The 12,594-nt window shown below is 38.6% G+C and overlaps 1 protein-coding gene across 1 annotated transcript; it reads right to left on the bottom strand.

Annotated features, from left to right (window-relative positions):
* Positions 1-987: 987 nt before the first annotated feature.
* LOC150098014 (splicing factor, proline- and glutamine-rich-like) lies at positions 988-2,847 on the bottom strand. Its single transcript, XM_090406318.1, has one exon. The coding sequence runs from the start codon at positions 2,815-2,817 to the stop codon at positions 1,216-1,218; it is 1,602 nt and encodes a 533-aa protein (XP_090262444.1). The 5' UTR covers positions 2,818-2,847; the 3' UTR covers positions 988-1,215.
* Between the last annotated feature and the right edge of the window lie 9,747 nt (positions 2,848-12,594).

The following is a 12,594-nucleotide window of genomic DNA, read 5'->3' as shown; positions in this document are numbered from 1 at the left end:
CCTCTAGCGTTTAGTGAGAGAAGGTTTACTGAGGTGCTCATTATTTTATGGTTTAGTTTTATTTGGTGCGGTAATCTTCACTTCCTTTACGGATAGTTACGCTGCCGCTGGGATTCAAGCCCGTTTATCTTGTAGTATATCCTTTTCCTGAGATTGGTGGTTTTTCTCCCTCTTTTACCTGCCAGAATAGTTCTTAATTCTTCCAGCTGTGTGATAAGGCCACTGATGTCAGTGGTGTAGTCATAGGCTGTCAGCAGTTTTTGTGAAGAGCCTCGAACCTTTTTAAGAAAGCTCTGAAGCTGCTCATTCGTAAGTGGGCCTTCAGTGTGAGGAAGACCTGCATGTCCAGTTTCCTCTTCATCATCTGAGGACTCAAGAAGCTCGATCTCTTCATCCCCCTCTCCAGGCTGTTGGGAGGGTTTCAGAATGCTTGGAGGCAAAGGTTCCCTGCTGCAGTTGCGCAGGTTTGTCTTTGGCTGTTTTTCCGTTTTTGTTTCTTGCTCCTCTTCGTTATTTTTATCTTTTTCAGAGTTAGTTAGTTGTCTGTGTTCTGTTTCCTCTTCTCTAGGATTGCTTTTACTTGATGTTGGAGGAGGTTCTTCCGAAAGGTGGGTTTCGTTAGTGTTACCACTTGATTTTGTCTCCCCGGTACGCGACTGAGAGCTGTTTCCTTGAGATCTTTGTTGTTTGTTAGGGATGCTCTGTTTTTTGGGGTTGGCGGCTTGCTGCTTCTGATTCTCTGATCCGCTAGGGTTGGTAGTATTGTTAACCGGTTTCTCATTTCTGGATATATATGGGCATAACTTCCTTACATGGCCTTCTTCGTGGCAGTAAAAGCACTGAGCAGCAACAGTAATATAAAAGGTGTAGGGTACTCCGTCTATTTCTGTGTTGATTATTTTGGGTATGGAGCCGATTGTATTGTCGCCAAAGTGCATTAGAGCCTGTCTTCTAAAGCTCTTGATAGATTTTTTTTTTTTTTTTGAAAACATAAAAATTCATTTATTAACCACACCAGGTTACATTTTAACAAATACATAACAAGACAAAAATGATGCAATATACCTCAGGAAGTGCAGATGTAGCTTGTAATAATGACGTAACAATGGCATTTAAGGGATCCAGCTACTCTAAGTGATAAATAACCATGACTGATATTAGCTACATAGATGCTCAAGACATGGTTGCAATGCCACAAATGTCAATGATAGCTTCTTAATATCGTCGTCTTTTAGATTCCACTGCATATTCTTCAAGAGGATCTCTGCCTTCCATCATTTCTCGAGGCACACCACGACCTCCAAGTGGTGCACCTCCACGCATATTATTCATGTTACCTGCTGGCACTAATGATCCTGGCCCACCCCCCACGTTACCCATGGGCACTGTACCAGGTGGACCAGCCATGTGATGAGCAGAAGGAGGCTGATCAAAGCGTGACTGTCTTTGCGGTGGCATGCCCATTCCACCAGGTCCTTGCATCATTCCATTTGGTCCTGCTGTTCCTGGAGCTGATGGGACACCTGGACCATTCCCTGCACTACTAACAGCACTTGTCCCTGAAAGATCCGTCATTCCTGAAGATGGCAAATTAGATGCTCCTTGCATCTGTCGTAGTGCAGCTTCTTGCTGCATCATAAGGCTATCTTCTTGCCTACGCCGTAATTCATTTTCAGCACTGCGTCGCCGCAGAACCTCCTCTTGTTGTTGGCGTAGCATTAATTCTTCTTGCCTTCGCTGTTCTTCACGTCGTCTTTCTTCTTCCCGTCTTATTTCTCGTTCTCTTTGTATAAGTGTGCTCTGTTCTTCCATATGTCTTAATCTTTCTCTCAGTACATTTGCTTCATGTTCATATATAGAATATTCCATCTGGTCCTCAAGCTGCTGGCGTCCTTCTTGAATTTCTTTATCCCAATTTTCCCGCTTCTGCTGTTCTAATTCATACATTTTCTTCCAACGCATTGCAAATTCATATTCAAATGATCCTACCTCAGCAAGACGAGGTCCAACTTCTCGCTCTTTCAGGTACTGTTTATTTGTTTTCTGAAAATTTTTCTCTGGCAATCCATCATCTTCATCTCGCTGCTCCAGTGGTTCAACAGTAACAGGTCTCGGAGAGCTTGTCAGAAGAAAACAACCTTCAGTACATCTCTTAAGTGCTGCTTGAGCAGCTTGCTTCCGTGCATATTCAACAATCCCTTCCCCAACTGGCCGACCACGGTCATCTACAATAACAACTGCACGTTCTACTTCACCAAAGATAGAGAAGGCAGCTTCAAGAAGTTCGTTGGAAACCCATGGGGTAAGATTCTTTACTTTTAATGCAGCACCATGCGTTGCAAATCTCACACGCAAATACTTTCCATCCCGAAGTGAGAAATCAAGAGCAGCTTCTGCATTATGTCTTGTATCTAATTTCACGAAACCGAAGCCTTTCATTTTATGCAGAAACACTTCCGCAACTTCCCCGTACGGCTCAAACATCTTCTTAAACTCGTCATCATTTATGGAATTTGGCAAATTACCTACAAATAAACGGCACCTGCCTGTAAACTTTTTTGTGGCGGTTCCTTCTCTTGATTGCAAATTAGTAGTAGGGCCAGTCATACTTTCTAATCGTTCTTTGACGAAATCCTTCCTCCTGTATTGTCCTTGATTTCCTCTTTCTCTATCTCTATCCTGTTGTCTATTTCTATTGTCGCGATTATCTCTCTTATTAGACATATTAGACATACGCATATCTGGTTTAGGATTTCCTTCATGGTATTCATCTGGAATTTGTTCTGGTCCCTCCATTTTCACTTGTTCACCGTTCATATTCGATACTCACTACGAACACTAACAACAAATCTAACGCAAAGCGCTAAAAAAAAAAGCTCTTGATAGTTATTTATTTATTTATTTTTTTTTTTTTTAACTTGTTAAAATAAACATTACATGATAGGCAACAATGTCTATTTACATATTATAAGTATATATTTACAGGGAAAGAAAAACATTTTCCTTTCGGGTGTACAATAGAGAATGCAATAAATGAATATTCAAAATTAACAGTTCAGTTTCAGTCTGAGTTATCATTCAGATGAAGCACATTGTCGTCGTCAATCCAGAAGAGGGTACCAGTTGGATTCCACTCCTCTAGGAATTTTGCGACAGTTCTTGTTTCTTTAAAGTGCTCAAGTTCCAATAGAAGCCTGCTTTTTAGTTTCCGACGAAGGATGTGCATGAGGGTTTGTGCAGTTTCAGCGATGGATGGGTGCTGGTTGCTTCTTGTCTGTTTTAGGTAAAAGCTGTAGATGACGGCCTTAGCGCAGATGAAGATGAAATTGCATGTTCTGTGTCTGTTTTCTTCTGTGTGGACTAAATTCCAGTAGTCTTCTTGGCTGTGTGTGTAGTTACAGGTGCTAGAGGCGGTATTCAGGGCATAGGTGATTATCACTTTGTTTGCAGGGCAGGTCAGATATGTGTGTTCCAAGGTGCCTGAAACGTCACAGAATGGACACAGATCCGTTTCTCTTATCTTAAATTTGTAGAGCTTTGAAGGAGTTGGCAAGATGTTATGCCATAGTCTCCACTGTATTTCGGAATCTGGTTTGGCACATTTTGATTTATATGGCAGATCCCACTGAAAACTGTGTGGTATATGCAGCCTTGTAGATGAGAGTGTTAAGGCTGAATATAAGAATGGTGAGGATGGGGACACTGACATGAGGAAGTGGTATATTTTCTTGTAGTTGGAGGGAAGAATTGGAAGTGAGGCTTCAGATTGTACAAGATGAAATATTGGCCCCAAGCAGTTTCTAGAAGGAATACGGATTTCCTGAGGTGTAGCGATATCTGGATAGGCTTTTATAATGGAGGCTTGCAGCTGTTGATATTGCTTTTCAGTTTTTGGGTTCTTGATTGGTAGACTTGTGAATGCTTTCCACTTTAGGGTGTGGGTTAGGAGGTCTCCTATGACTCTTATTCCTGCCCAGTTCCATGTAGGGAAAAGAAAAGGCTGGCCCGTTGTGAGACTTGTGATGTTTCTGTTCGCAAATAGTGGTTCTGTAAGTACAGCTGATTCTGTTGATCCTGTGAGTGTGTGATGAAGTCCTGTGTTTTTCCATTGTTGTAGAGCGTCTTTGTAAAAAAGAGGTAGCTTAGGAGGAGATGGTGCAGGACTGGCCATTCGGAGGATTGTGGAAAGTGTAAGTCCTCTGGTGGATGCTTTCGTGATGTAATCGAAGGTGGTTACATAAGTGTGATTGCATTGAAGTGTCTTTAGGAGGAGGATTATCCTGAAGGATCGAATCTTGTTTTCAAGGGAAGTCAGGCCTTGACCTCCCTTGCTGAGTGGCTTGCAGAGTTGAGGGTATGTTGTCCAGTGAGTTTTGTTCCAGAGGAAACGTTTGATTTCCTTTTGAATGTGGTACAGAAATTCTTCAGGAGGTGTGAGTACTTTGAGGGTATGCCATAAGACACTCGCAGCCATCTGGTTAACTATTAGTACTCTTCCTCTAAGTGAAGACATGGAACGAACGCTGTTCCATTTACCTAGCACCTGTTTAAAACGATTGTGCAGCTGTGTCCAGTTCAGTGTGTTATATATTTTGGTGTTGCCAAGGTGCACACCTAAGTATCTTTGTCCTTCGCTTGACCAGGTACATTCGATCGGAGAATCATTTCTAGACTTCCATCTGCCTGACCACAAGCCCGTGGTTTTGGCAGAATTTAATTTGGCCCCTGAGGCTTGTGCATATAGTCTGTGTGCTTCCTCGGTTACTGTCATTTCTTCTTCATTTCGTACTATTACAGTGACGTCATCGGCATATGCTGATAAGGTAATTTTTTGATGAAAATCTTGATAGATAGATAGATAGATAGATAGATAGATATATGTGGGGGGTCAACTTCACGCATATCTAATATGTTGTCTTGAGATACGAAGGCGTCTATTTTTTTCGAAATCGTCCGTTTCTCCCGAAGTCCTGTCATTATTATTGTTTCCTTCTTGTGTCTGCAATGGAATCTTATTATCGTTCCTATCACCAAAAGCAGAGCTCATAAGGTCTATATCGGCCATGTTGTGGAGCTCAGTGGATGTCACGTTTGCACACCATGGCGCATGACCGCACGAAGGAAGATTTTGTTTCGAAGCTAGTCGTCGACTAGAGGAAATTTTTCCAAGCCTTTTTTCGACCGGTTCCCTAGTTAATCGATCTCTTGCACGGGCAAACGGGTTTTTTCTCCCGGAAACTCGGGTTTTTCTTCCTATAAACTCAAGAAAATCGACCGAAGAGCCCATATTATTTCAGACATTAAATATATTTTGTTAGGGTTAGGGATCAAGAGAAGGTGGTACTTGTTGAGCCGTCTCTCTTCACTGTGTGCCACTTAATTAGTGATAGCTTTGGGCCAGCTATCTCTGATTTGGCTGCATTGGAGATTGAACTGCCCATGCAGTCTCCAAAAAGTTAGATAGGGCTAAACGGCCTCGTCTACGCGCTATACGGAAATAAAAAGGCCTTAGCTGATTATTTTTTGCTGATATTGTTTAGAGATATCATTTAATAATTTTAATGATCTTTGTAAATTATCTTCTTATGTAGCTAATACTATTTGATCATCTGCAAATAGTAGTGTATCTATCTTCATTTGTGGGATTATTTGTGTACCAAATGGGTTATACTGTTTCCAGATTGGTAGCTCAGTGGATGTGGCGTTTGTACACCATGGCGCTTGACCACACGAAGGAAGACTTTGTTTCGAATCTAGTCGTCGATTAGAGGAAATATTTCTAAGCCTTTTTCCAACCGGTTTCCGAGTTAATCGATCTCTAGCACGAGCAAGCGGGTTTTTTCTTTCTGAAACTCGGGTTTTTCGTCCAATAAACTCAAGAAAATCCACCGAAGAATCCACATTATTTCAGACATTAAATATATTGTGTTAGGGTTAGGGATCACGAGATGACGGCACTTGTTGAGCCATCTCTCTTCACTGTGTGCCACTTAATTAGTGATAGCTTTGGGCCAGCTAACTCTGATTGGCTGCCAGTGGAGATTAAACTCCCCATGCAGTCTCCAAAAAGTTAGATAAAGGCTAAATGGCCTCACCTACTCCCAATACAGGTGTTACCTGTATAGGGAGTAAGTGAGCTATAAAGGCATTAGCTGATTTTTTTGCATATATATATATATATATATATATATATATATATATATATATATGCATTATTGTTATATATATATACATTCTATATATATATATATATGCATTATATATATATATATATATACATTCTTGTTATACTCCTCTTGATATATCCTTCCATTCTGAGATATGTTCTAATTTAATTGCTATTTTATTTCCTCTATTTCTTGAATGGATTGTAAAAGTTGGGTTGGTATGTTTAAATCGGTTAATATCATTTTAAACAATCTCGCTACGAGAGCCTGTGTAGCTCAATAGAAGTGGTATGTAGAAGTGGCGTGAACTCTGACCAGAGCAGACGTGTTTTTGTATGCTCCTTAGTGTTCGAGCGTAAGAGGATTAGTGCTGCTAAGCCTTAGCAGTGCGGGCACGCTGCCCTTAACGTACCGTCTGCTTTCATACAGCATGTCGTCGATCGCGGAAAAATCTTCACTTGCTAATACAAGCTCACCTATTAAGGCTACTAGCTTTCAACAACTACCGGAAGGAAATGTTTCATCTGGCAATACCTCTTCAAGTACCAAGGCTACTGGATCTATGAAGGATACAACCCCAGTCTCTACAGTAACAAATCTACATAACACAATGGAACAGGCATCAGCGACCATCTTTCAGTCACCTGCTGCCAGTACAACAAAGGATTTCAATTCAGATGTTCTCTCATCGTTGAATCTCCCAGATGAATTAGATTGGAGCAAGGCCTGCATCCTAAAGTGTGATCCTTCTGGTGCCCCATATACAGAACTGGATATCATCGAAAGTTTGAAAGGCAAGGTAAGAGGTTCCGATGTATGGCACCTTGGCTCCTTAAAGTTCAGTTATGTTTTCATAATTTCATTTAAACATGTTTCTTTGAAAGAAAAATTTGCTAAATTAAAATCGCTTAATGTTAATAATCATACATGTGAAATTATCCCCATTGTGAGATCTAGAAAATTAGATATTTTAATTCATTAGTTTCCCCCCAAATATCTAATAGATTAGTTGGTATGCACTTTGAATCATTTGGTAAAATAGAATGTATTGAAAATGTATCCAATATAAAAGATAAAGAATGGGCGCATGTATTATCCAACAAAAAAGATTGACTATTACATTGAATGACGATGCCAGAATAGAAAATATCCCATACATTATAAAAGTTTCTAAAATGCCAGGCTTAGTAATCATTCCAGGAAGACCTCCTGTATGCTTCAGATGCAGGCAGGTAGGTCATCTAAGAAGAGAATGTACAGCATCTAAATGTGAGCGATGCAAGAGAATCGGACACGATATTAAACAATGTCCAGGGCAGACATATGCCTCCATGTTGGCCACGCGCCCTTCGGGCAGTCAAACGAACACATGCGATGAGCTTGAAAAAGCAGAAGACTTCCAGGAAATAACCTCAAGTATAGAATATGAGGCAGAGAATCGGGTCAACGAGAGCAGCACCCCAGGGCTTAACACCCACGGGCACGAGGAATGTAATGAGAATAACTCTCCGCTAAAGGCAAAGGAAGGGATTATCCGGGCTGGCGAGGAGACTAACAGCCAAAGGTCAGTTTCAAATTCAGAAAAAGTAACAAAACCTGAAACTACAGAGGAAAAAAAAATCACTCCGAATAACACAAATGAAGAATTAAATAATAATTGCCCAGTTGAAGATGAAGAACTTCCAAACAGTGAAATAATTCAAACCATCTCGGTAACACAAATTACAGAAAAAAGTAAAACGGATTTAGAAAACGAAGTAGAGAAATCAGAATGGAATACTAAATAGATCCCAGTAAAGAGACCAAAAATGAATTTTATGCCTAACATCACCAAAAGCCGGAAGTCAAAACCCAAAGAAAAAAAAATAGCTAAGTGTCCGGAAAGAAAGGGCTCTAGAAAACTTTCACCTTTCTAACTATGACTCGCAATCTAAAAATCATCACACTAAATGTAAACGGGCTAAATAATAAAACATCGATTCAACTAACAGTTAATTTAATCTTTCAACACAGACCTGATATACTTATGATACAAGACACTAGATTACACAACAACACTGACCCATCAAACAGCTTCAAATACAAGTTACAAACAATGTACCATATCGTTGCCGAAGAGGCTCAGACCAATGGAATAGGTGGAGTTACTACACTAATAAAAAAATCGGGTAACTTCCAAATATTATCCCATAATGTCGTAATCAGGCATAGAGTTCTGGAGGTCGAGCTCCTTTGGCAGAAAAAAATACACAACATAATTAACATATATGGACCAGCCACACATAATCATAAGACCACCTTCTGGGAGGAAGTACGACACTACATTCAACAAAAAAATAACCCAATAATAGCAGGAGATATGAACTTTACAGAACAACCACAAAAGGATCAAGAACACCCAAACTTAATTCCGCAGAAAAATTTCACAAGAGTTTTCACCCACTGTGGCCTATCAGATGCCTTCAGAATCTTGCATCTCCCAAAAGAAAGAATTCAGATATTTTGCACCCGGAAACGCCTCTAGAATAGACCGCATATACATCGAAACATTCAGAAATATAAAGGTCAAAACTGTACAACACACACCTGTCATGTTCAGCGATCACCATATGGTGATGGCTGAAATACAATATCAACAAACAGAAACAGCTGATACGTTTACAAACAGAAATTTCCCCGTATGGAAATTTAATATACACCTTAAAGATGACGATGAATTCAACAATAACATAGAGAAAATAGTTGGAAATAGAATCCATAGAAAATGCTATAACAGCCTGGGAGAAATTTAAACACATGACAAAACAAACAGCAATCAAAATTAGTAGAATAAAAAAAGCAGCAACAAAGGAACAAACAGAACGCTGACACGAAAAAATTATCAAAATTGTATCACCACCATGACAGAAATAATGAAAACATCAGAACAGAAATAGAAGAAATTAAAAACCGCATAACAGCGAAACAGTTTCAGGAAATAGAAGGAGCGTGGCTACGTGCTGGTCGCAAAATAATTGAAAATGATGAAGGGAAGACCTCGACAGCATGGCTGTTTGAGAAACAACGGAACGCAAAACAGAGAATAAAAACCATAACATACGAAGGCCAAACCCTAAATAAAGACTCCGAAATAATTCGTGGTGTTCAAAAATACTTTTCTTCACTATTTCAAGAAAAACCCAGCAGTCAGGAAGAAAGAGAAAGATTCCTTTCACTCCTCCCCAAAATCACCCAGCAGGAGGCTGAGGAGATCGACGCACCAATCGCCGTAGCAGAATGCCTTCTTATAGTGAAACAGCTCCCGGATAACAAATCACCAGGTGAAGACGTACTAACAGGCGAATTCTATAAAGAATACTTCCCAAAATTTGAACATATTTTTATTATAATGATCAACACGATGATTACAACACAGACAACGCCAGCAAAATTCAACACAGGACACATTGTACTACTACCAAAGGTTGGGGATCAACAGAAGTTACAAAACATAAAAAACTGGAGAGGCATAACCCTACTGAATACTGATTACAAAATAATATCTAAAATACAAACTGAATACAAAAGCACCTCCATAAACTTATCTCACCAGCGCAATCATGTGCAGTGAAAGGAAGAAATATTCTTGACACAATAATGCACCTCCAATGCATTTGCGATTATTACAGCCTCACAGAAAATCCATGTATTGTAATGGGTCTAGATATTCAAAAGGCATTTGACACAGTTAGCCACCAATACCTGTTTGAAACACTAGACCGAATAGGAGTTGGAGTAAACTGGAAAGAAACGATTAAGCTTTTGTACAGAAACGCGGAAAGTAGGCTGATCATTAATAAAAATCTCTCAGCCTCTTTCCCAATAAAATGTTCCATCCGGCAAGGAGACCTACTATCCATGGCTCTATTTGTTCTAGCCCTAGAGTCACTCATCATAGCCATTAACACAAACAACAATATCGAAGGAACACATATACACGGAGAAAGTGACGCCAAAATTTTGGCACATGCTGATGACGTCACTTTAACACTAGGAACACAAAAATCCTTGGATACAACACTCAAAATAATAAAAGACTTCAGCAAAGCCTCAGCGCTGAATGTGAATCTGGCAAATCCCACTGCAAAATAATTGGCAAGTGGGAAAACCAACCAAGGATTCCTTCAGGAATACAGGTGAATAATTACATACCAGTTCTGGGCATCGACATCGGAAGCTCAGAATCACACGAAGAACAGTGGAAAGAACTCAATGACGGCATAAAGAAGAAAATTAATGCAATGCGCCCTAGACAGCTGTCCGTCAGAGGAAGGGCCCGGGTTTGCAACATCTACCTAACATCTCGCCTGTGGTACAAGATACACAACACCCCGTATCACGGAAGGTGGGCCGAAAAAATACACAGGCTATGCGCTACATACATCTGGAGCTCTCAGTATGAACCCATGCGCAGATCAACACTCTTCCATGAAGTTGAAGCTGGAGGTTTAGCATTGCTAAACATCCATCTGAAAACTCTCATCGGCAGGGCAATAACAGCAGCCCGAGCACACACAAAAACCTATCATGCCTATGCAGCACCATTCTTACAAAAGTGTTTGACGCATAGGTTTATAAGCTCACTTCCAGATATAAAAAACCAAGCCCGAGAATGTTCAAAGAAATAGCCGAAGGGTACACATATATGATGAAACACTCAGATACCGAAACCTTACTGACAATTAAACCAAGAAAACTATATAAAACATTAAGTCAAGTGACATTCCCACCTCCCCAACACAGGGAAATAAGAAAAGGAGAAATTAGGCTAAGTCCAGTGCTTAGCAAAGTTTTCCGACTTCCAATATCACCAAAATACAAAACATTCTTCTATAAAGTACACCATGCCTGTCTCCCCACAAAAATGTGGTGTGTAGCAAAAAAAAATTCCAGTACAAGGCCCAGTGAAGTGTCATTTCTGTCCCGACCCAGATACAATATATCATATTATGATGTTCTGTAGCAAAACGTCCACAGTATGGAACACCATACAGAAATTCCTACTTAAGACACAACCATTCTCTGAAAACACATTATTTTGGTTGGAAGACCAAAAAATGAAAAAAAACAGAACTAATAATCATAATAATAACAATGTATGCAATATGGTCCCACAGATGTGACAAAATACACGGAAGAGACACCAGACCAGACATACTACCAAAAATTAACAACTATTTAAAGGAAATTATCATAAACACTACAGAAACCAAAAGCATAACAACAGAGCAATGGAGGAAACTCGGCCTAATTGAAGAAGGAGAAGAAGAAGGAAAAATAAAACTTATACCGATAATGGAACCCCCGTAGTTAGTGGTAGACAATAATGATAACCCACTATCTGAACAAAAAGCATAATCCCAGACAAAGGTACTGTTAACGTAGGCTCATTCGCCACAACGAGAGGAATAATGACAACAAGATATCAAATCTAATAAAAAAAATAAAATTAAAATAAAAAAATTAAAAAAAAAGTATATATGTATATAAAATAATTAAAATAAATAAATAAGTAAAAGTTTAAAAAAATAATAAAAATATTAATAAAAATATATAGGTACGCCTATATATAAGGGATAAGAATGTTATATATATATATATATATATATGCATATATATGTATATCTAATTGTGTAAGAAAAAAAATGAAAAGTAAATAGCAAAATATGTAGATATGTAGATTAAGATATACTACCAGACATATGTATATGTTCTTGTATATACAGACACAAGGACGGTAGAAATGTCAATTGTAAGAAATGCAGATAACATAAGTTCATAACATGATAATAACCCAAAATGTTAATAGGATATATTATCCATTTATAGACCTGTAACTAATTCTGCAATTCAGAAAACTTTGTATATAAGAAACTACAGATTTACCTCTTAAGTTAAGCAAACAACATAATGTTAAAGCAAGATGGAATTCTTTTTTGTAAAAATAAGCGTGCGTACAAAAAAATAAAATCTGCATGAGATATAGAGATACTACCAAAATATATGCATATGTAAATGTAAATAAAAACATAAGCAATGTATGTATTTTAAGAATAAGATGTGCATTTAAATTAAGTTAATAAAATAGTCATCCAAAATATGTGAACAAAGATATAAAATGAAGATATATGTAAAACGAATTGTACATATCGAAAATGTCAATGCTAACATATATGTATGTATATGTATGTGTGTGTGTGTATGTGTGGGTGTATATGTATATATGTATGTATATGTGTGTGTGGGGGGGTGTATATGTATGTATATGTGTGTGTATGTATGTATATATATATGTATGTATATGTGTGTGTGTGTATATATGTATATGTATGTATATATGTATATGTATATGTATGTATATATGTATATGTATATGTATGGATGTATG

Source organism: Typopeltis vanoorti, chromosome 16 (genome assembly GCF_054136105.1).
Source record: "Typopeltis vanoorti isolate ZY-2024b chromosome 16, IOZ_Tvanoo_1.0, whole genome shotgun sequence".
Lineage (NCBI taxonomy): Eukaryota > Metazoa > Arthropoda > Arachnida > Uropygi > Thelyphonidae > Typopeltis > Typopeltis vanoorti.
The sequence above is the reverse complement of the archived record's forward strand: the minus strand, read 5'-3'. Positions and strand labels throughout refer to the sequence as shown.

Excerpts from the sequence above, each read along its gene's own strand:
- LOC150098014 (XM_090406318.1), bottom strand. The coding sequence starts at position 2,817 with ATGAACGGTGAACAAGTGAAAATGGAGGGACCAGAACAAATTCCAGAT.